This window comes from Tachyglossus aculeatus, chromosome 2, assembly GCF_015852505.1.
Source record: "Tachyglossus aculeatus isolate mTacAcu1 chromosome 2, mTacAcu1.pri, whole genome shotgun sequence".
In the NCBI taxonomy this organism is placed as follows: Eukaryota; Metazoa; Chordata; class Mammalia; order Monotremata; family Tachyglossidae; genus Tachyglossus; species Tachyglossus aculeatus.
In genome coordinates this window covers 8,809,091-8,832,518 of record NC_052067.1, presented here as the reverse complement: position 1 = coordinate 8,832,518, position 23,428 = coordinate 8,809,091, and the positions used below count along the sequence as shown (strand labels likewise).

Below are 23,428 nucleotides of genomic sequence, written 5' to 3'. Positions count from 1 at the left end.
ACAAAATAAAATAAATAGAATAGTAAATATGTGCAAGTAAAATATATGGAGTAATAAATCTGTACAAACATATATACAGGTGCTGTGGGGAGGGGAAGGAGGTAGGGCTGGGGAGGAGGGGGAGAGGAAGGAGGGGGCTCAGTCTGGGAAGGCCTAAGCGCTCACTATGTGCCAAGCACTGTTCCAAGTGCTGGGGGAGATACAAGGTGATCAGGTTGTCCCACGTGGGGCTCACAGTCTTAATCCCCCTTTGATAGCCGAGACAACCGAGGCACAGAGAAGTCAAGTGACTTGCCCCGACTCAACAGCATTGCTCCCTGCAATATTGTAAACTCCTTAAAGCCAAGGATTGTGTTTTCTACCTAACAGTAATAATAATTGGGGTATTTGTTAATTGCTTAGTAGGTGCCAAGCACTGTACTAAGCACTGGGGGGGATACACACATGCACGACACAGTCCCTGTCCCACACTGGGCTCATAGTCTTAATCCCCATTTTACAGATGAGGGAATTGAGGCATAAAGTGAAGCGACGTGCCCAAGGTCACACAGCAGAAAGTGGTGTAGCCACGATTAGAACCCATGACCTTCTGACTCCTAGGCCTGGGCTCTAGCCACTAGGCCATGCTGCTTCTCTACCTCTGTGGTGATAGAGGTAGCCCAAGCGCTTAGTACAGTGCTCTGCACACAGTAAGCGCTCAATAAATATGATTGATTGATTGATGGGTGATCTCCCAAGAACTTAGTACAGTGCTCTATACCCTATAATTTCTCAATGAATACTATTAATTGGTTGACCATTTTCAGCCCAGAGGATTAATTGTTTTCATACTTACTATTCTTGTGTCCTGAATTCTCAATCTCGCTTTGTCCCTCGTCTACACTGACAAGCAAGCTTCTGGACCGAACTGAAAAGATGGAAGAGTTTTTCCAGCAGGTCTGAAAAAGCCCTCAAATTAGCCTGCCTCTTCCCGGTCCTATCCTACATTCCCTACCCCTAAAAGGACCATCTCCTCATTCAGAAAAGTGGCACCAGTGGGTGACGTCTCAACGGTCTCAGAGTTGACTTTAGTCGTAAAGAAACACTCCAGAGATAATCAGAAAAATCTGAGCTGTTATTACAGTCAGTGGCAGGGAACAGGGATTACGTAGCCAAAACTAACAGCCCAGGGTAAGACCGCCACCAAAAAGCGAACATAATGTACTGAATTAAATGCGGCACTGCATCTGTAAATAGCATCGCACATTTCCAAATTCTCCTGGGGAAAGCAGTTAACAGCCAATTGGGTTAATTAGTTTGGGTCCATATTAGTTCATTCATTCATTCAATCGTATTTATTGAGCGCTTACTGTGTGCAGAGCACTGTACCAAGCACTTGGAAAGTACAAGTTGGCAACATATAGAGATGGTCCCTACCCAACAGCGGGCTCACAGTCTAGAAGGGGGAGACGGACAACAAAACATATTAACAAAATAAAATAAATAGAATAAATATGTACAAGTAAAAGAAATAAATGGAGTAATAAATATGTACAAACATGTATACAGGTGCTGTGGGGAGGGGAAGGAGGTAAGGCAGGGGGTGATGATGACCTTGTCTCCCCCCCAGAGCTTAGAATGGTGCTTGGCACATAATAATAATGATGGTATTAGTGTACCCCAGTTGACGTATTAGGTCAGCAGAGTGAAATTAAATACAAGGTTAAATTGCTGCAACACTATCAACACTGGTTGCTTGGTAATAATGATGGTAATAATGGTGGTATTTGTTAAGTGCTTACTACGTGTCAAGCACTGTTCTAAGTGCTGGGGTAGTTACAGGCTAATCAGGTTGGACACAGTCCCTGTCCCACACAGGGCTCACAGTTTTAATCCCCATTTTACAGATGAGGGAACTGAGGCACAGAGAAGTTAAGTGACTGGCCCAAGGTCACACAGCAGAGAAGTGGCAGAAGCGAGATGAGAACCCAGGGTCTTCTACCTCCTAGACACCCCATTACCCTTCCACCAGGCCATGCTGTTTCTCAGCCTCAATCTTGTGGAGGGATTATCCATTCAGAGCAGATTTTTAGCCTTTATTTTCGATGTTTTCCTCTTTCCTTTGTTTTTCCTTTTTTCATTCCCTGAATTGTTTTTCAATTCCTTTCATCATTCGTTTTTACTTTTTAGAGAGTGTCTGATGAAATCTTCGGCATCATTCTTATAATCAATAGTATTTGACTATGGGTAATAATAATAATAATGATGATGGCGTTTGTTAAGCACTTACTATGTGCAGGGTACTGTTCTAAGCGCTGGGGGGGATACAAGGTGATCAAGTTGTCCCACTTGAGGCTCACAGTCTTAATCCCCATTTTACAGATGAGGTAACTGAAGCTCAGAGAAGTTAAGTGACTTGCCCAGGGTCACACAGCAGGCAAGTGGCGGAGCCGGGATTCGAACCCATGACCTCTGACTCCAAAGTCCGTGCTCTTTCCACTGAGCCACGCTGCTTCTCTAACTGGAGTAGGAACCAAGGGAACTTATTAAGCACTTAGTACAGTGCTCTGCACACAGTAAGCACTCAATAAATACGATATAATGAATATCATGGCCTAGTGGCGAGAACATGGGCTTAGGAGTCAGAAGACATGGGTTCTAATCCCGGCTCCACCACTTGCCTGCCGTGTGACCTTGGGCAAGTCACTTAACTTCTCTGTGCCTCAGTTACTCCGTCTGTAAAATGGGGATTAAGACTGTGAGCCCCACGTGGGACAACCTGATTACCTTGTGTCTACCCCAGTACTTGACACATAGTGCGTAACAAATGCCATAATTATTATTATTATTATAGCAGAAGTATAACATACTATTCCTGCCCTCCAGAAGCTTACTATATTCCAGGGAAGACAAGCTGACACAAATTAACATATTTTCAATAGTTGAAGAGGAGAGGTAGGCGTAGTAAACCCAAGTGGATACATCACTCACATCTAAATTACCAAATGCCTTCACTTCCTGTATCCATTTTTAGAAAGAGTTCATGGCCTCTGGAAATGTTAGTCTTAATATAATAGTTAAGACAAACCAGGCTCCTATTACACATTTCCCCTCTGCTCGAATCTCATTTGTCTTTGAACTTGGATGACAAAGTCAGGTGATTACCCGTTTCTCTTACTCCTGATTTTAAAGGGTAAAGGAGCTGAGGGCAAGATGGGGTGTCAGGGCATGTGATTTTGGTATGCACCAGTCCCTCTGTCTTTCTATTTCTGTTTCTGCAAAACTAATTTATGCAAGGGATAGCCAAGCCATGTTTGGAGTCTTTGAGAAAATTGGGGAGGGCTGTAGTGAAGTAAAGCTGGTTACTTTTATTTTGCCAAGTGAAATTTCATCCCATTTCTTTCGCCATTTGGGTTCAGATTTCATTTATCCAGAAGAAAAATTAATTTTAATTCTTTTTGTGGGGAGAGCTGGGAAGCTGCTTAATTGGACTCCTTTACTCCAAGTATTTGTTATATTAGTAAGGAAAGGCCATGGTAGGACTAAACGTTATCCTATATGGGAAAACCGTTATGGAATCATAATTGGTCATCTGTAAATTTATTCAGCAAGGACTCTCTCTACTCCTTTATTGGCCAATGATGATAATGTCCATCTGGACTCGTCCCAGTTGACCACCATTTGTCAGCTTTCCTGAGGTTGATATGGGTCCACGGCTGATCACCCTCTGGGCACAATCTAGTCTCTGTGGCACCTCGACATGTTTGCCCAGTTTATTGATGAAAGTGCCGTGTGAAATCAAATCAAAGGCCCAGCCGAAAAAAAAAAAAGGAGATTAGATTTATCACCCTCCCCTGATCTATCAGGCTTGCCACTCACCTACCGAAAGAGATTAGATTTTTTTGAATGGAATTATTCTTGATCAGGTGGAGTTGGTTATTACCCCGCACCCCATCCTATTCAGGGTGATGTTTGATTATTCAGAGCTCTGATTTAAGTTTGGCAGGTGGCACTCGCAATCATACTTTCTCAGTTTCAACTATTCAGTTTCACGTGGCCTTTGAAGAATGACATCGCAGCCATCATTAAAGAGTGCATTATGATTCACCAGCACAACAGTCTTAACCCCAGAGGTTTAGTTTTTAATGCACAGTGAGAGAAAATGATGGGAAGAAGGTAGGCGGAACTACTTTCTCTTCAATAATTGTACATGGCTCTGTACTTTATACTCTATACTGTATACTGATTATGGGCCACTGAATAATATTTGATATTAATAATTGTGGTATTTGTGCAGATGAGGTCAGGGCACAGTGAGTAAACTGGTACTAGAGGAGCGAAGTGTGCAGGCTAGGTAAGGAATCAGTGAGGTAAGATAGGAGGGGCCAAGTTAACTTAGTGCTTTAAAGCCAATGGTAAGTAGTTTCTGTTTGGGGCGGAGATGGATGGGTAAACACTGGAGGTTCTTGAGGAGTTCAGAAATGTGGCCTGGATGTTTTTGTAGAAAGACGATTCATTCATTCATTCAGTCGTATTTATTGAGCGCTTACTGTGTGCAGAGCACTGTACAAAGTGCTTGGGAAGTGCAAGTTGGCAACATATAGAGACGGTCCCTACCCAACAGCGGGCTCACAGTCTAGAATGGGGAGACAGACAACAATACAAGACATATTAACAAAATAAAATAAATAGAATAAATATGTACAAATAAAATAAATAAATAGAGAACTATATACCTACAAACATATATACATATATACAGGTGCTGTGGGGAGGGGAAGGAGGTAAGGTGGGGGGATGGGGAGGGGGAGGAGGGGGAGAGGAAGGCGGGGGCTCAGTGTGGGAAGGCCTCCTGGAGGAGGTGAGCTCTCAGTAGGGCTTTGAAGGGAGAAAGAGAGCTAGCTTGGCAGATGTGCAGAGGGAGGGCATTCCAGGCCAGGGGGAGGACATGGGCCAGGGGTCGATGGCGGGACAGGTGAGAACGAGGCACAGTGAGGGGATTAGCGGCAGAGGAGCAGAGGGTGTGGGCTGGACTGTAGAAGGAGAGAAGGGAGGTTAGGTAGGAGGCGGCGAGGTGATGGACAGCCTTGAAGCTGAGGGTGAGTTTTTGCCTGATAAAGGCAGTGGATCCAGGCAATGGAGTGAAGAATCGACTGGATTGCTACAAAATATCTGCAAGAGATTGTGAGCATTTTAGTAATTAGCCCATGAGCCCCACGTGGGACCTGATTATATTATATGTGCCTCAGAGCTTAGCACAGTGCTTGGCACCTCAGTGATCATGCCTCATTTAGCCTCCATACCCAAACTACCCTCTCTTGAGGATTAAATAGATGCTCTTGACACCACCCTCCCTACTGAACTCAAGTCTCTCACTCCCTTATCCTTTTGTGAATCTCATACCCTTAACCCACGTACCCAGATCATGTCCAGAGTGCACTACCTTCTCTCCTGTTCATAAGGCACAGAGCTCTGCTGGCGAAAATCTAGACATCAGGTCGACCTCGTCCACTTCAAGTTCATCCTTACATGCTTTAGCTCTGCCCTGTCCTCTGTCGGCAAATTATTTCTCCATCCTTATTGACCTCCATGCCCAATGTTCTTGCCAATTGTTCCAGATGTTTAACTCTCTCCTCAAACTCCCTGTTCCCCCCCACCCCACCTGTCCATCTCTTGCCCCTAATGCCAGCCACCTGCTTTATTAAGAAAATTGACACTATCAGGCATGATCTCCCTAAAATCTCCCCTGCTCCTCTCCAGTGCCTCCCTCCTCTTGCTCCTTCTTCAGTTCTCCCAAAGTGGGAATGTGGGAAGGGGGTCGGAGGCAAAATCGATGAGATTGAGGTACAGTGAATAGGTTGGCCTCAGAAGAGCAAAGTGGGCGAACATGGTGTGCACTGCCCTCAGGAAGGGAGGTGCTCTCTTTGAGCAGAAGCTTCGTGTGGCAAGATTGGTGAGGAGGCCAAAGAGAAGACAGTGCCGGGACTCAGCAAACATTAAGCGCGGCATTCATTCATTCAATCATATTTATTGAGCGCTTACTGTGTGCAGAGCACTGTACTAAGTGCTTGTATCATTGACCTTCAAATTCACTGATGATGAATTTTGCGTGTGTGTGTGTGCGTGTGTTTGTGGGTAGCGGGCTATAAAGACCACTGTGGGATCCACAGTCGCAGTCATAATAATAATAATGATAATGATGGCATTTATTAAGCACTTACTATGTGCAAAGCACTGTTCTAAGCGCTGGGGAGGTAACAAAGTGATGAGGTTGTCCCACGGGGTGCTCACAGTCTTTATCCCCATTTTACAGATGAGGGAACTGAAGCCCAGAGAAGTGAAGTGACTTGCCCAAGTCACACAGCTGACAATTGGCGGAGCCAGGATTAGAAGCCATGACCTCTGACTCCCAAGCCCGGGCTCTTTCCACTGAGCCACACTGCTTCTTTAGGTCATGTTGGGCCCACGAAAGGGCTCCACCTTATAGTGTTGTGCTGAATGTTTTTAGCGCCGGGCACTGATTTCTGTTTTGCCACTTTGTCTCTGTTGTAACTTATTTTGCCATAATTGGTCCTGTGCCCCCTATTCTTCCCAGCTTTCCCATGGCCTCTGCTACTCCACATACCTCCCAACACTAAATTGTTTTAATGTCTGTATCTCCTTTAGACTGTAAGCTCTTTGAGAACAGGGATCGTGTCTCCTAAATCTATTGAACTCTCCCAATGCTTGGTATGGTGCTCTGCATGGAATCAGGAAACCTCGGTTTTAAACCCAACTCTGCCATTTCTCTGCTGTGTGACCTTGAGCAAGTCACTTAACACCTCTGTGCCTCAGTTGCCTAATCTGTATAATAGGAATTAAATACCTGTTCTCCCTTCCCCTTAAATTATAAACCCCCTGTGGTACAGAGACTGGGCAATGTCCTTATCTTGTATCTACCCCAGTACTTAGTACAGCGCTTAGAACAGTGCTTTGCACATAGTAAGCACTTTAACAAATACCATTATTATTATTATTATTATTATTATTATTATTATTATTATTATTATTACAGGGCTTGGCAGTTAGAGTTTAACAAGTGCAATTATTTTTACCATTATTAAATTAATACTATACTTGGTAAATACTGTTGATTGGGATTCGTGATGAAAGGGCTTCAGTTTTACAGGAGTGGGAGACTAGGAAGGAGATGAAAATCCAGGTAAATGAGACCTTGAAACCTAGGGTCAATAGGTTAAAATGGATTCAAAAGTAATGGAAAATGACCAAGCACCATGCCACAGCAGTGGGCTATCCTAAAACCTCAAGTTAGTTGCTAAAATGGTAACCTCCTGATGCACCATGAAATAGAAAGTTGTGGGTTTTCCTCTGTGGTTAGTCAATTTAGTCGAAGTGGGCAGTCATGTTATATTTAGGACTATCCAGCATTTCAAAGATGACCTAATAATATGCACTTCAGATAGTAATTTTAATCTGAAGGGTGTGGAAATGCTATATAAATGCTATATAAAGTGTACACACGTAGGTGAAATCCAGGCACCTAAGTGGGTCGAGAAACGTAATTCTGCAGGGTGTACAATAGCCCTCTTGTTTTTGGAGAGGAAGTGGAAAATAACTTATCTAGTTGAAACTAAAGGAGGAAATCGATAGGCTTAATGCAATTACTCAAGTTAGAGTTTTGAGACGTCCCTTCAGGCTGATTGGAATATCAAATTCTTGTGTTTGACTTCATGCTGTATGCCGGGAAGTGGCACATATCAAAAGGAAAATTAGGAATGAACTAGGAAAGGGAAAGTCCCTCCCTTCCTTCCACTCCTTGTCTGCACGGTGCACTTAGTGAGCTTTCCATTTCTTCATTACTTAATCTCCTAGTCTCTAACTCGCTTTGAGTTCCTTTAATTCTTACCCTTTTCCCAAAACTTGGGCTCCTATTATTTTAATCTTTATTTCCCTAATGCCATAACTATGTTTTTTATTAAATAATCACTGGATGCCAAGTGCTAGCATATTTTAAATAGAAGATAATTAGGGCGGGCACAGTCTTTGTCCCACATGGAGCTCAAAGTTAGGACTAGTAATAATAATAATGATTAGGGTATTTTTAGGTGCTTCCTATGTGCCATTCATTCATTCATTTATTTATTCAATAATAAAGTGTATTTATTGAGCACTTACTGTGTGCAGAGCACTGTACTAAGCGCTTGGGAAGTACAAGTTAGCCAGGCACTGTACTAAGTGCTAGGTTGCATAAAAGCCAATTGGGTTGGACAGAGTCCCTGTCCCGTGTGGGTTTCACAGTCTCACAGCCTAGTGGTGGGAGTATTTTGTCCCTGAAGAACTGAGGCTGAGAACCAGAAATAAAGAAAAATCTCCCTGCTAAACTAACAATTTCTCTTTAGGAGGGCTTTGGAGTCAGAGGTCGTGGGTTCAAATCCCAACTCTGCCACTTGTCAGCTGTGTGACTTTGGGCAAGTCACTTAACTTCTCTGTGCCTCAGTTCCCTCATCTGTAAAATGAGGATTAAGACTTTGAGTCCCCCATGGGACAACCTGATCACCTTGTATGTCCCCCAGCTCTTAGAACAGTGCTTTGCACATAGTAAGTGCTTAATAAATGCCATCATTATTATTATTATTACTCAATCATTGTATGTTCTGCATCTGTTTATGCAGGTGACTGAATATCACTGAATTCAGTTTAAAGCATTTTCATTTTTTTCCGTTTCAGTGGTTTATTGCCCAGGGTAGTTAAAGGCATTTTTTAAAAAAGGGCACATTCAAAAGACAGTAATACTCTCTACACCTGGAGAAAGCAATCAATCAATGGTACTTATTTAGCGCTGACTGTGGCTGAGGAGAGTATAGTACAACAGAGTTGGTAGACATGTTCCCTGCCCTCAAGGAACTTGCAGTCCAGAGATCAGGCATATAGAATGCTTTCTGATCCCTTTTCTACATACATTTTTAGGTCTGTTCATCAGTGCCTCAGTTTACATGGCCCTGAACTAAGTGGTCTGAAATTTAAGTGAAGGGAGAGTGTGCATCATAGGGAGAAGAGGTAACCAATCAGTCAGTTGGATTTATTGAGTGCTTACTGCGCATAGAGCACTGTACCAAATGCTTGGGAGAGTCTAATACAACAGAGGTGGTAGACACATTCCCTGCCAACTAGCTTAGAGCCTAGAGGGGAGACAGATATTAATATAGTGAGGAAGCAATATGGCATAGTGGATAGAGCGTGGTCTTAGGATTCAGAAGGTCATGGGTTCTAATCCTGGCTCTGCCACTTCTCTGCTGTGAGGCCTGGGACAAGTCACTTCACTTCTCTGTGCCTCGGTTACCTTATCTGTAAAATGGGGATTAAGACTACCTTGTGGGACAGGGACTGTGTCCAACCTGATTTGCTTGTATCCACCCCAGCACTTAATACAGTGCCTGGCACATAGTAAGCGCTTAACATCCTTCCCATCTCACAAGCCCACAACCTTGGTGTTATCCTAGACTCCGCTCTCTCATTCACCACAAACATCCAATCCGTCTCCAAAACCTGCCGGTCTCACCTCCACAACATTGCCAAGATCCTCCCTTTCCTCTCCATCCAAACCGCTACCTTGCAATCTCAATCTCTCGTCCTACCCCAACTGGATTACTGCATCAGCCTCCTTTCTGATCCTTCATCCTCTTGTTTCTCCCCATTTCAGTCTATTCTTCACTCTACTGCCCGGATTATCTTTGTACAGAAATGTTCTGGGCATGTCACTCCCCTCCTCAAAAATCTAAAGTGGTTGCCTATCAACCTTCGCATGAAGCAAAAACTCCTCACTGCTGGCTTCAAAGTTCTCCATCACCTCACCCATATCATAACCCAAAGGTTGTTCGTTTTAGACCATTAGACATTTGATATTTGTAAAAACTGGTCTCTTTTTTAATATGGTGTTTAAGTGCTTACAATGTGCCAGACATTGTACTAAGCGCTGGGGTAGATATGAAGTTCTCAGATTGGACACAGTCGCTGTCCCACATGGGGCTCACTGTCTTAATCCCCATTTTACAGATGAGGTAGCTGAGGCCCAGAGAAGCGAAGTGACTTGCCCGAGGTCACTCGGCTGTCAAATGGCGAAGCCGGGATTAGAATCCAGGTCCTTCTGACTTTTAGGCCCCTGCTATAACCATTAGTTCATGTTGCTTCTCAATAAAACACCAGATCCATTTCCCCAGGACCTCTCAAGGTTCAGTTTAGTTAATTGGTAACAATCTGAGAAATGTTTTTATTTCACTTTTCAAGCAGATTCAGGGTCCCCAAAGACTTCCCAGTTTCCTTTACGTTTTCCCGGTGTTTATATTTTAACCCAGTAGATTTTCTTTGTGTTTGTTAACAGGAGCCTGGTATTGAAGGCAATCTTAGACTTAATCCAATGTAGAGAAAAATGAGGTTGCACGTTTGGAAAGAGGGAGAGAGATGGATGGGCAGGAAGGGAGAGAGGTGGAGGAAGAGATGGGGGGAAGAGGGAGAGAGGAATGGAAAGAGTGGGGAATGAGGAAGAAATTGTTTGCAAGAGACGTCTGGTTCACAACAGCAGAGCATTTTCACACTGCGCCCTGCGCACAGACATGGGAAGGTGATTTCTAGAAATGGAGCCACCCTAACCTGTTGGATTATCAAAGGCTGGTTTGGGTGACTTTTCTGATAATTAAAGGGATAGCTTGCGTCCTTCTTCCTGCAGATATTTCTTTTGCGAAGGAGGAGAGCTCTGCAGTGCTGTTATTTCCACTCTTGGGCCTCTTCTTGCCAACAAAGCCAGTTACAATGAATTGAGCTAGATTTTGTGGTTTCTTTTGTGATTATGCTCAAGTCCACTGGGGACTAGTTAAAAACCGTTAAATGCATTGCACATGGGACGTCTGCCAGGTTCGCCGATTTGGCCTGCCGGAGGTGAAGGGGGAGTGGTAAATCTGGGACCACCTAGCTCTTCAGGATGGTATTCATTTGTGTTTATTCTGAATGTCATAGAATCAAGGATTTACAATTGCAAGTAATTGGCCTGGCTGCCTAAAATCTTATTATGAATGCAGGTATTAACTCTTTTTTTTTAAATAACTGAAAGCCACAGTTTAGGTAGCCTGATTAACAGACCACATGTTTCTTTCCGAACATCTCCCTTTGTACTTTGTTATTCCCATTCAGGCAAAATATCTTGACCATTTAGAAGTTGGTACATCTTATGCTTGAGATTCAACAGCCCACTGATGGCTGTTTTTCTTAGTCGAAAGCTTAATTATTCTTCAAGTAACTAAATGCTTAGTTTGAAACCCAAATGTAATATTTCCCTTCCATTGAAAGGCATTCATTAGGACAAATGATTCACTATTCACTAAATTGGTTTTACCATGATCCTGGGTTTTTTAAGACAGAGTATATTGGAAAGCACATTTCTCCAATTTACTGGGGCCAGGAACTCAGAAAATGAAATCATTTGGATTTAACTAGTAGTTTCCTAGGTATTTCTTTCCGGTTGATATATGAACTATTTTGGGAAAGAGATTAAATTTCTCAAATTTGAGAAGCCAATTTCACTTAATGTGCATATTCTAGGCTAATGGTTGAAGGTGTGGGCTAAATGCAAAGGGGATTACTTTCACTCAAATCCATGGGCTTTTTTAAATTTATTTTTTCACTGGGATTTTTAAGCACAATGTGCCAGGCACTGTACTAAGTGCTAGGGTATATACAAGCTAATCAGGTTGGACACAGTCCATGTCCCACATGGGGCTCACAGTCTTAATCCCCATCGTACTGACTAGCTAACTGATGTACAGAGAAGTGAAGTGACTTCCCCAAGGTCACAGAGCAAACAAGTGTTGGAGCTGGGATTAGAACCCAGGTCCTTCTTACTCCCAGGCCTTTGTTCTATTCACTAGGCCATGCTGCTTCTGTAGCATTACCACTATTTCTTTATTTTTTCTAATCTTGTTCCATAGAGCATGTATGTGATATGTGTCACCAGATTGTATTGTTTTTTATCAAATGTATTTTTCTTTCAATATTTTAGTACTATCTATTTCATTTTCAGGCCAGTTGGTTAGTGGAGTTATAGTTTTCAAAGATATGATTTGACAATTTTAGAGTACTTTTACTTTACACCTCTGCAGTAGGTTATATTTTGGGTGACATTTTCAGTCTATCACCAAATCCTTTCAGTTCAGCCTTCTCTATAATCCATCCATTCCTCTCTGTCACCAAACTGCTACCACATTAATCCAAGCACTTATCCTGTTCCACCTTGATTACTGTGTTAACCTCCTTGCTGACCTCCCTGCCTCCTGTCTTTCTCCACTTCAGTCCACATTTCTAGACTGTGAGCCCGTTGTTGGGTAGGGACCGTCTCTATATGTTGCCAACTTGTACTTCCCAAGCGCTTAGTACAGTGCTCTGCACACAGTAAGCGCTCAATAAACACGATTGAATGAGTGAATGAATGAATGAATATTTTGTCTTAATAACACTCTTTTTCAACCACATTCCAACATCTCCCAACCATAAATGCTTTCGTTTACAATGACCTCCAAGTCTTTCTTTTCTTTTCTGTTTCTTGCTCTTCCTTGTTCCTTCTCTTCTCTTTTCTCTTCCTTTTTAAGGTGTCACGTTCTCCTTCTCTTCTCACAAGTGTATTTCCATGTCTCCTTTCCCTTCCTGTTGTCAGTCCTGTTGCATTTTCTGACCTTTCTGTCCTGCTGTGTCTCTCCTTTTTCTCCCTCCTTTTATTTCCTCTTTACTTTGTAATTGCCAATCCTTCTTTCATCCTCCTTGTGTCCACTGCCAATCTGTTATGTATTACTGCCTCCCACCCTTTTTTTTTCCTTCTTTTGGAGCAAGCCCTGTTGATCTGTGAAATCCCACTGCAGTCTCCTGGCAGGAATGATGAATGGTCCTCGGTCTTGAGACTTTTAGGTCTGTAAGTTATTTTAGCATCCTTCTACCCAGTCAGTCAGTGAATCATATTCATTGAGCACTTACCGTGTGCACAGCACTGTACAGAGCCCTTGGGAGACTACAATACAACGATGGAAAGCATCATGGCCTAGTGTCAAGAGCCTGGGCTTAGGAGTCAGAGGTTGTGGGTTCGAATCCCGGCTCCACCACTTGTCAGCTGTGTGACTTTGGGCAAGTCACTTCACTTCTCTGTGCCTCAGTTCCCTCATCTGTAAAATGGGGATTAAAACTGTGAGCCCCATGTGGGACCACCTGTTCACCTTGTATCTACCTCAGGGCTTAGAACAGTGCTTGGCACATAGTGAGTGTTTAACAGATGCCATTATTATTATTATTATTATTGTTATAAACTGACACATTCCCTGCCCACCAACGAGCTTACGGGAATGTGTCTACCAACTTGAGTGTATCGCAGTCTCCCAACTGCTTAGTAGATTGCTCTGCACACTGGAAGTGCTCATTACATGCCACTGATTGATTAATTGATTAAGCAGAGGAATTGATGATGGGGCTAGTGGTTTGCTCAACACCACTCACACTCTCTTCTCACCCCTGTTAGTGGTTATTCCTCCACAGTAAGGGATGCAGTAAGCAAGTAGGTGAGCAAAGGCGCAGCCCATTGATTGCAGATATGTGGACTTTGTCCATGTTAGCTAGAGGCAGGCATGACAGTAGACTCCTGATCTCCTGAGTCCCAGAGCAGTTCTCTTTCCAGTGGACTACCAATAACAAGGCTTCCCTGCTACCCATGGGGCTACACAAAGGAGAAGGTGAGATCCAGAGTGGCAAAATCTGGGTTTTTTAGCCCTAGAACTCCCCAGTAAATCAGTCTTTGGCAAGTTCAGTTCCATTGTCCTAGAGACTGTCCCAGCATTGGTGGAGTCCAGCTGTTCTGAAGACGGTCTGAGCCTTAATGCTCTCCATTCCATCTCCTTATTTCATTTTTAATGATATTTGATAATCAAGCCATCAATTATATTTACCGAGCACTATGTGCAGAGCACTGTTCTAAATACTTGGGAGAGTCTAATCCAGGAGAATTAGCGGACACATTCCCTGTCTGCTAAAGTGTTTACTATGTGTTAGGCACTGTACTAAATGCTGGGGTACACACTAATCCCGTTGGCCACAGTTCTGGTCCCACATGGGGCTCCCAGAAGTAATCCCCATTTTACAAGAGGAGGGAATTGAGGCACAGAGAAGTGAAGTGATGTGCCTAACGGCACACAGTGGACACATGGTGGAGCCTGGATTGGAACCCAGGTCCTTCTGAGTCCCAGGCCCCTGTTCTGTCCACTACGCCACACTGCTTCTCATGTTTCTCTCTATATCTTACTTTTCCAGGTTCTTATATCCTCTTCTTCCCTGGCCAACCCCTGACTCACATCTCTTCCTTGCCTCAGTCAATCGTTCAATCAAGGGCATTTAATGAGCATTTCCTGAGCACAGAGCATTGTACTAAGCCCTTTGGAGAGTACAGCACTGTTGGTAGATATTGTCAGTCCAGTGCATCTAGCTCCTCCATGGACCCTTTCTGAAGAGATGGATAGTTTACTTTCTGCTGCTCCTCCACTCCCTTGAGCCTCTGAGTACCAACCAACTGAGAAGCAGTGTGGCCTAGTGGATAGACCATGGGCGTAGGAGTCAGAAGGATGTATTCTCCTTCCTACTTGGACCGCTCGCCCCGTGTGGGACCCGATGATCTTGTCTTGAGTCTAGTGGTTAGTACGGTAAGTGTGTAATGACTTGTCTTGTCTTATGCCGTTGTCATCTCCGACCCATAGCGATGCCATGGACACATCTCTCCCAGAACATCAATCAATCAATCAATCATATTTATTGAGCGCTTACTGTGTGCAGAGCACTGTACTAAGCGCTTGGGAAGTACAAGTTGGCAACATATAGAGACAGTCCCTACCCAACAGTGGGCTCACAGTCTAGAACATCCCACTCTTCATCAGCAATCTCTCTGGTAGTGTATCCATAGAGTTTTCCTGTTAAAAATACGGAAGCGGTTTACCATTGCCTCCTTCCATGCAGAAGACTTGAGTCTCGCCGTTGACTCTCTCCCGTGCCGCTGCCACCCAGCATGGGTGAGTTTTGACTTGTAGCAGGTTACCTTCCACTCGCTAGCCACTGCCCAAGCTAAAAATGGAATGGGTAGGCCTCTGCTTGACTCCCCATCCCGTAATCGGGAGGGAAGCAGCGTGGCTTAGTGGAAAGAGCCTGGGCTTGGGAGTCAGAGGTTGTGGGTTCTAATCCCAGCTCCGCCACTTGTCAGCTGTGTGTCACTTAACTTCTCTGTGGTCTCAGTTACCTCATCTGTAAAATGGGGATGAAGACTGTGAGCCCCAAGTGGTACAACCTAATAACCTTGTATCCATCTCAGCACTTAGAACAGTGCTTGGCACATAGTAAGCACTTAACAAATACCAACATTAGTATTAATCGAGATTGGTAGAGGACTGGAAACTCTCCAGGTGCCACCCTGAGAGGGGAGTAATGACTATGATAATGATAAAAGTAATGATGATGATAGAAATAACAAATATCAGAATTATTGTTATTATTATTCATTTCCCTACCTTTCTCCTTCTTCTGCAGAACCATCCCCTCTCCTAGGCTGCTTTTCTCTCCTGATTTGGTGGGTCCCCAGGGAAGGGCTAATGGCCCTTTTTCTGAGCAGGCCCAGGGAGGCTCAGTAGTTGAGGGCGCTCGTTGAGTTCCCTGTCTCCCTTTCCCGCCACTTTGGGTTGGCACTTGGACTCCCCCTCTTCTCAGGTGGCAGAGGCAAAGCTGTTGGTTCTCCCTTACACTCGTCACTGTCTTACAGCTAAAGGGAACGACAGAGATTTGGTACTGCCAGGCTTGGCTACCTGTTGGCTAGTTTTGATGTCTAATCTTCAATGTTTGCCGTTCCTTATCCCAGGCTGAACCGGACATAGGGGAAAGTTGACCCTTATTAAAATGTTATATTTAAACGTTTCATTCATTCATTCATTCAGTAGTATTTATTGAGCGGTTACTGTGTACAGAGTACTATACTAAGCGCTTGGGAAGTACAAGTCGGCAACATATAAACGGTCCCTACCCGACAATGGGCTCACAGTCTAGAAGGGGGGAGACAGACAGCAAAACAAAACATGTAGACAGGTGTCAAATCGTCAGAACATATAGAATTATAGCAATATGCACATCATTAACAAAATAAAGAGTAGTAAATATGTACAAGTAAAATAAATAGAGTAATAAATCTGGACAAATATATACAAGTGCTGTGGGGAGGGGAAGGAGGGGGCGAGGGGGGCGGATAGGGAGGAGGAGAGGAAAAAGGGGGCTCAGTCTGGGAAGGCCTCCTGGAGGAGGTGAGCTTGCAGTAGGGCTTTGAAGGGAGGAAGAGAGCTATCTTGGTGGATGTGTGGAGGGAGGGCATTCCAGGCCAAGGGGAGGACGTGGGCCGGGGGTCGACGGCGGGACAGGCGAGAACAAGGCACGGTGATGAGGTTAGCGGCAGAGGAGCCGAGGGTGTGGGCTGGGTTGGAGAAGGAAAGAAGGGAGGTGAGGTAGGAGGGGGTGAGGTGATGTTATAGAAGGTTTGAGAAGTAGTTTAGCCTAGTGGCACGGGCTTGGGAGACAGAAGAACCTGGGTTTTAATCCTGGCTCCTCCACTTGTCTGCTGTGTGACCAAGGCACTTAACTTCTCTGGGCCTCAGTTACTTCATCTGTAAAATGGGGACTAAGACTGTGAGCCCTATGTGGGACAGGGACTGTGTCCAACCTGATTAGCTTGTATCTGCCCCAGTGCTTAGTACAGTGCCTAGCACATAGCAAGCACTTAATAAATACCATGAAAAATCATTCTTTCAGAGAAGGTAGCATGGCCTAGTGGAAAGAGAATGGAAATTGGAGTCAGGAGACTTAGATTGTATTCTTTGAGTTCTGCTGCTAGCTGGCTCTGTGACCTTAATTACTCAGACCTCTGTTTCCTCATCTATAAAATGGGAATGTTACCAGCTTCCCTACCCCTTAGATTGTGAGTCTTGAGGGAAACAGGAACTGTGCCTGATCTTGGTTACCTCAGTGTTTAGGACAGTGCTTTGGCATGGAGTATTTAATGAATATTATTATTACTATTATCATTATTATAACCCACAATGCATTTTCTTCATATGAAGGAGGAAGATGCACAATGGTTCTGGGATTCAGCAGTCTAACCAATACCGTGATGTTGATTTTATTATTATTTTGGTGAGTGAGGTCCCAAAAGCTTAAGATCAAAAGTGTATTTTGAGTTGGCAAAGCTATCCATTGCCCTGCCGGCGTCCGTTCGTTCCACTTTCTTTCTTCCCTCTGACATTTTTTGAGACCCAATGGAGATTGAAGAATCATTTTTGGCCTGCTTATGTGTAATTATTTGTCTCCGCTTCAAGACCATCCAGGGCATGTAATTGAAGCCAAAAACAGTTATTAAATTACTAGTCACATTTGAGCCAACAAAATCACGAAGCCTTTAGGCCAGTATTGTTCTGAGTTTTGCAAAGCGGGTCAAACAAAGCGGAATATTCCTCCCCTTTCAGAACCATTCTTGGACCAATGACAACAACTGGCAAGGGGTTCTCAAAGCAGCGTAGCTAGAGAAGCAACATGGCTCAGTGGAAAGAGCAGGGGCTTGGGAATCAGAGGACAGGGGTTCTAATCCCGGCTTCACCGTTTGTCTGCTGTGTGACCTTGGACAAGCCACTTAACATCTCTGTTCCTCTGTTACCTCATCTGGAAAATGAGGATTAAGACTGTGAGCCTCACATGGGACAGCCTGATTACCCCAGCACTTAGAACAGTGCTAGGCACATAGTAAGCACTTAACAAATACCATAATAATTATATTATTATTGTTAACAACAACAGTGGCATCTAGACTGCCAGCTCATGGTGGGCAGAGAACAGGTTTACCAACTCTGCTATATTGTACTCTCCCCAGCGCTTAGTACAGTGCTCTGCATACAGTAAGCATTCAGGATCAACTCCTGAGAAGACTTTGAGCCTTATGGCCAACCATTCATTTATTCATTCATTCATTTATTCATTCATTCATTTATGAACCATTTATGAACCATTCATTCATTTATTCTTTCATTCATTCATTCAGTCAATCATTTATTGAGCGCTACTGTGTGCAAAGCACTCTGCTAAGCTCTTGGGAGAGTGCCATATAACAACAAACAGACACATTCCTGCCCACAACGAGCTCGCAGTCTAGAGGGGGAAGGAGACATTAATGTGAATGAGTGAATACATAAATAGATACATAAATAAATCTTTTCTAGCACTTAGAACAGTGGTTAACACATAGTAAGTGCTTAACAAGTACCGTCATAGCAATAACAATAATAGCCATAAATACAATAGATTGCGGATTGGTGGGTTAGCCCCTACTACGCGCTAAGCACTGTACTAAGTGCAAAGCTAGGTAGAGGATAATCAGGTTGGACGTAGTCCACCCTGAGGCTCACAGGAGGGACTACAGGTAGTGAATACCCATTATGTGGATGAAGAGACTGAGGCACAGAATAATTGACTTGCCCAAGGACACACAACAGGCTGGCGCACCGTGGCTCAGTGGAAAGAGCACGGGCTTTGGAGTCAGAAGTCATGGGTTCAAATTCCAACTCTGCCACTTGTCAGCTGTGTGACTTTGGGCAAGTCACTTAACTTCCCTGTGCCTCAGTACCTCATCTGTAAAATGGGGATTAAGACGGGGTGCTCCCCATGGGACAACCTGATCTCCTTGTAACCTCCACAGTGCTTAGAACAGTGCTTTACACATAGTAAGCGCTTAATAAATGCCATCATTATTATTATTATTATTATTAGGCCATGCTACTTCTCCTTCTTCCTGATGACCCTGATTCATCTATGCCAAAGTAAAATTGGTTCAAAGTTTCAAATCCACGTGCCATTAGGAAGATGTGTTTATTCAAAATAAATTGTAAAAGGGAAGTTGAAGTTCTAATTCTGTTGTATTGTACTCACCCAAGCATTTAGTGCAGTACTCCACACATAGTAAGTGCTCAATCAATACCACTGATTGGTGGTAAAAGTACATTTCCAAACCAAATATTATTTTGATTTTTAAACTTAATTTTTATGTCTGTTGCTCCTTTTAGACTATAAGCTCCTCATGGACAAGGGCTGTGTTTACCAATTCTATTGTATTGAACTCTCCCAAGAGCTTAGTACAATGCTCTTTCCACATGGTAAATAACATTGATTGATTGAGTTTTTCAGATTTAGGATAATAGATTTCCTTCTATTTTCTGAAAAGATTAAACACATTTTTAGTACCTTGATCCCACTTGATTTTCAGTCCATAAAAGGAAGTTGAGTATTCGTGTGCTTGGGAATGCTGAATATATTCCAATTCAATTAGTTATTTGTTATACAATTTTGTAAATCTCTTTAAAGTTATGGAGGACATTGGAGGTAACTATTATTTTGTTTTAAGATCCCATCCCCCAAATTATTAATGGAGCAAGATGTTTTACCACACAAACTGTTCCATTTATTGTTTCTTTGAGTAGAAATATTAGCAGTGACAACCCAAGATAACACCTCAAAGTGTTCACGTGAACAGTTTAATGTCATTTTCCAACTCACCTCTAAGGAAGATATGGGAATCTTCTTTCCTGGGCCTTGAAGAAAGTTAGAGAAATTACAACATTTATCAATACCACCAGAGAGAACGCTTGTTGTTTTTCGGTGCTATAGGTAAAACAAAAAACAAGCAGATAAACAAAAAACAACAACAGCCAATGATATACAGAACTGGAATGCCTGTTTACCACTGCTAAAGGGATATAGTAATCTGTTTTAGAGTGGGGGAGTATGAAACAATTAGAGAAAGCAATTGTAAGAGTTTAGGCACGTATAATGGGTAGGTATCGTCTCTATATGTTGTACTTCCCAAGCGCTTAGTACAGTACTTTGCATACAGTAAGCACTCAATAAATACAATTGAATATAATAATCTGTATTTTTGTGTTGTAGGTTCTATGGTAGGGAATCTCATAGTAGCAGCACAGCTAAAAAAAGGCATAGTTTAGGAAGCCCAAAATACCATAAGTGGAGCAATGGCAGAGAAGCAGCGTGGTCTAGTGGAGAGAGCACAGGTCTGGACCTGAGTTCTAATCCTGCTCTGCCATTTGCTGTGTGACCTTGGGTAAGTCATTTCACTTCCCTGTGCTTCAGTTACCTCATCTGCACAATGGGGAATAAGACTCTGAGCCCCATTTGGGACATGGACTGTGCCCAACCTTATTAGCTTGTATCTCCCCCAGGGCTCAGTACAGTGCCCGGCACATCAGTGCTTAACAAATGTCATAAAAAACAAAAGAAAGAGCTTTAAAAAGTGAGCGTGATAGCAACAGCAGCTTCGGCCCATCCTACCCTGGAGACCACCTCTTTAGAAAAAGCTCATAAGCATATTTTTCTTGGCGGAGGCCGAGTCCTCTAGTCAACTAGATCAATTAATCAACAGTATTGATTGATTGCCCTCTGAAGGCAGAGCACTGTACTAAGTGCTTAGGTGAATACAAGAGAAGAAAAAGCATGTTTCCTCTGGGCAAGGCCCTTACAATTCATTGATGAAGACAGACTCAAAATATTTACAAATAATGGGCACAGGAGAAATAACGAATGAAGAGACAACCGAGACAGCAGGAATATACCATGAAGAAATAGATGAATAGGTTTACAAATGAGTACACCTATGTAGATTGATTTGTACTATCAATTCATTCATTGAGATACACATATAGTCATACTTGAGTGTTGAAGGTGGGTCAGTGCTAAGGAGGTCCCTGGGATGGCTAGGACTTGGGGGTGGGAATTATTTGGGGGAGATGTCCTGAGGGAAGTGGAATTTCAGGAGGGATTTGAAGATGGTAGAGAGCTGTGAAATTGTTGATTTGAAGGGGCATTGAGGTCCAAGCAGAGATAAGACTTGGAGTGAAGGTTATAGGTTAGAGATGAAAAGAGAGTTAGAAGGTGATCTTGAGAGGAGTGAAGAGATTGGGGTGGGGTGGAAAAGAGCCGATATGTAAGTTGTAGGTGAAAGACAGTTAAGGTGATGGTAAGGAGTTTCTGCTGGATATGGAGAGAAATAAGTAACCATTTAGGGTGTTTGAGAAGTGGAGATGTGGCCAAAATTTAGCTTGAAACCTTTGTTTGAAGGATAACTAAAGAACATGTCTGTTTGTAGGATCGTAGGACCGGAAAAGGTATGACAGATTCATCCAGTCTCTTATTCCCCTGCTGTCTAACAAGCCAGCAGTTTAGCTGATTTTTAATTGTATTTTTAAATACACTGAGCAGCACCTTGGCCCAGTGGATAGAGCATGGGCCTAAGAGTCAAAAGGATCTGGGTTCTCATCCTGGCTCTGCCACTTGACTGCCGCGTGATCTTGGGCAAATCACTTAACTTCTCTGTGCCTCGAGCCCCATGTGGGACGGGGACCGTGTCCAACCTGATTAGCTCAGATAGACTGTAAGCTTGTTGTGGGCAGGGAGTGTGTCTGTTTATTGTTATATCGTATTCTCCCAAGTTCTTACTACCGTGCTTTGCATGCAATAAGAGCTCAATAAATGTGATTGAATGAATGAATGAGTCTACCCAGCACTTCTTGGGACAGAGTAAGCATTTAACAAATACCATAAAAAATACTTTTATATCTTAATACTGGAAGTGGTGGCTGGATGTCTCTTGTGCTATCTCTTCCTTTTAATAATTTAAGGTATGAGAAAGGGTATTGATGTTGCCTCTAATAGATTAGTGTGAATTTCAAATATAATCACTTTTTTCCTTGGAGAGAACTGGGTGTCTTTTCTCCTTCCCCACGCCCTTTCCTCTGCCCAACACATACTTAATTGTGCTCCACTGAAAGCTCGCTCCCCTGGGCTTTGATTCCGATACATGCTTATAAGGGTTTGTATTTCTCTTTGTGAATTTAATGCAGAGTAATAATTTCTAAACTGAAATAAAGCTTTTCAGATTAAACATACAAGCTGGTCCCTAGAACAAAGCAAATGCCTCACAAGACATTTTCTCCCCTCAAGCCTTTCACTGATGCTTCATGAGATCTTATGTCACCAAACTGTTCTTGCCTCTGAGGGAGGTGTAGTTTGATGTTTTTTCACCTGGGAGCTAAGTGTTTGAGGCATTTTAACTTCGCTGCCAGTGGAACAAACGACAACTGAAATTAGTGTCATCTTGGAAATCTTTTTGGCAAGAGCTTTGGCGTTTGTTGCTGAAAATGACTAAATGCTACAGAAGAGTCTTTGTCAGTGGTCCTGGAAAAAGACGTTAATTTGAGGATGTGAAAATATTTACAAAATGAAAATCTCATTGTGAAAGTCAGTATCTTAATGAGGTACTTTTATACTTATTTCTCACAGGTTATCGAGCCTCTGGTGACTCTCTGTCAAGATGACCACCATCTTCAGGACATCTTTGTAGGACAGTGCTACAATTTCATTTGCATAAATGTAAGTAGCAAGTGTAAACGATGCAAAACACATGGCTCTGCTGAAAAATGTGCTATTTGCAAAAAAGCCCTCAATTTTCTGTACTCTTTGGTAAGAAAAGGAGTTGGAAACTAGCTCCATAAAAAAAGACTTTCAGTCTGCAGTGTAGACTGTATTTTATTTGCTTTTGTATTCGGTCACTTGAAGGCTCCACTATCCTATAAGTCAGGCCTTTGTTAAGAAGTCTTTTTTTTCAAAGCACTATCAGTATTTGTACTGATATGGTGCTAGGAGGGTATCTCTGTGGAAGGCATTTGAATGACAACATCAGAAAGGACACTCCATCCAGTTTAAAACCCCAGAAAGGCAGCCATGCTTTCCCTTACAAAATTGCTTTGCAGACTCATTGTGGGCAGGGAATGTGTCCATTTATTGTTGTATTGTACTCTCCCAGGAGCTTAGATGAGGAACAGCATGGCATAGTGAGAAGAAGCATGGTTTGGTGAATAGAGCATAGGCCTGGGAAGCAGAAGGTTATGAGCTCTAATCCTGGCTCTGCCACTTTGACTGCTGTGTGACCTTGGGGAAGTCACTTCACTTCACTTCTCTGTACTTCAGTTACCTCATCTGTAAAATGGGGATTGAGACTGTGAGCCCCATATGAGACAGGCACTGTGTTCAACCCGATTTGCTTGGCAGGGAGGCAGGCCCGCCGGCTGACAGGCCAGCCGGGCACAGCCGGGGGCAGGCGGCCGGAGAAGCCCGGAGATGAGGTGACTGAAGCACAGAGAAGTCAAGTGACTTGCCTAATGTCGCACAGCAGACAAGTGGCGGAGCTAGGATTAGAACCCATGACCTCCTACTCCTGAGCCCGGGCTCTTTCCATTTCCTGGCTTCCACGGAGAAGAGAGTGAGCTTGTCTCTGTGTTGACGCCGGATT

General features: G+C 43.3%; 1 protein-coding gene across 1 annotated transcript in view; it reads left to right on the top strand.

The window, feature by feature from the left end:
• Positions 1 to 23,428, top strand: part of CRPPA (CDP-L-ribitol pyrophosphorylase A) — a gene marked incomplete at its 5' end in the record, with an annotated part of 338,976 nt that overhangs the window by 165,150 nt on the left and 150,398 nt on the right. Inside the window, one exon of the mRNA XM_038761326.1 lies at positions 22,420 to 22,509. Within this exon, the coding sequence (XP_038617254.1) occupies positions 22,420 to 22,509 (90 nt within the window). The remainder of the gene's footprint in view (positions 1 to 22,419; positions 22,510 to 23,428) is intronic.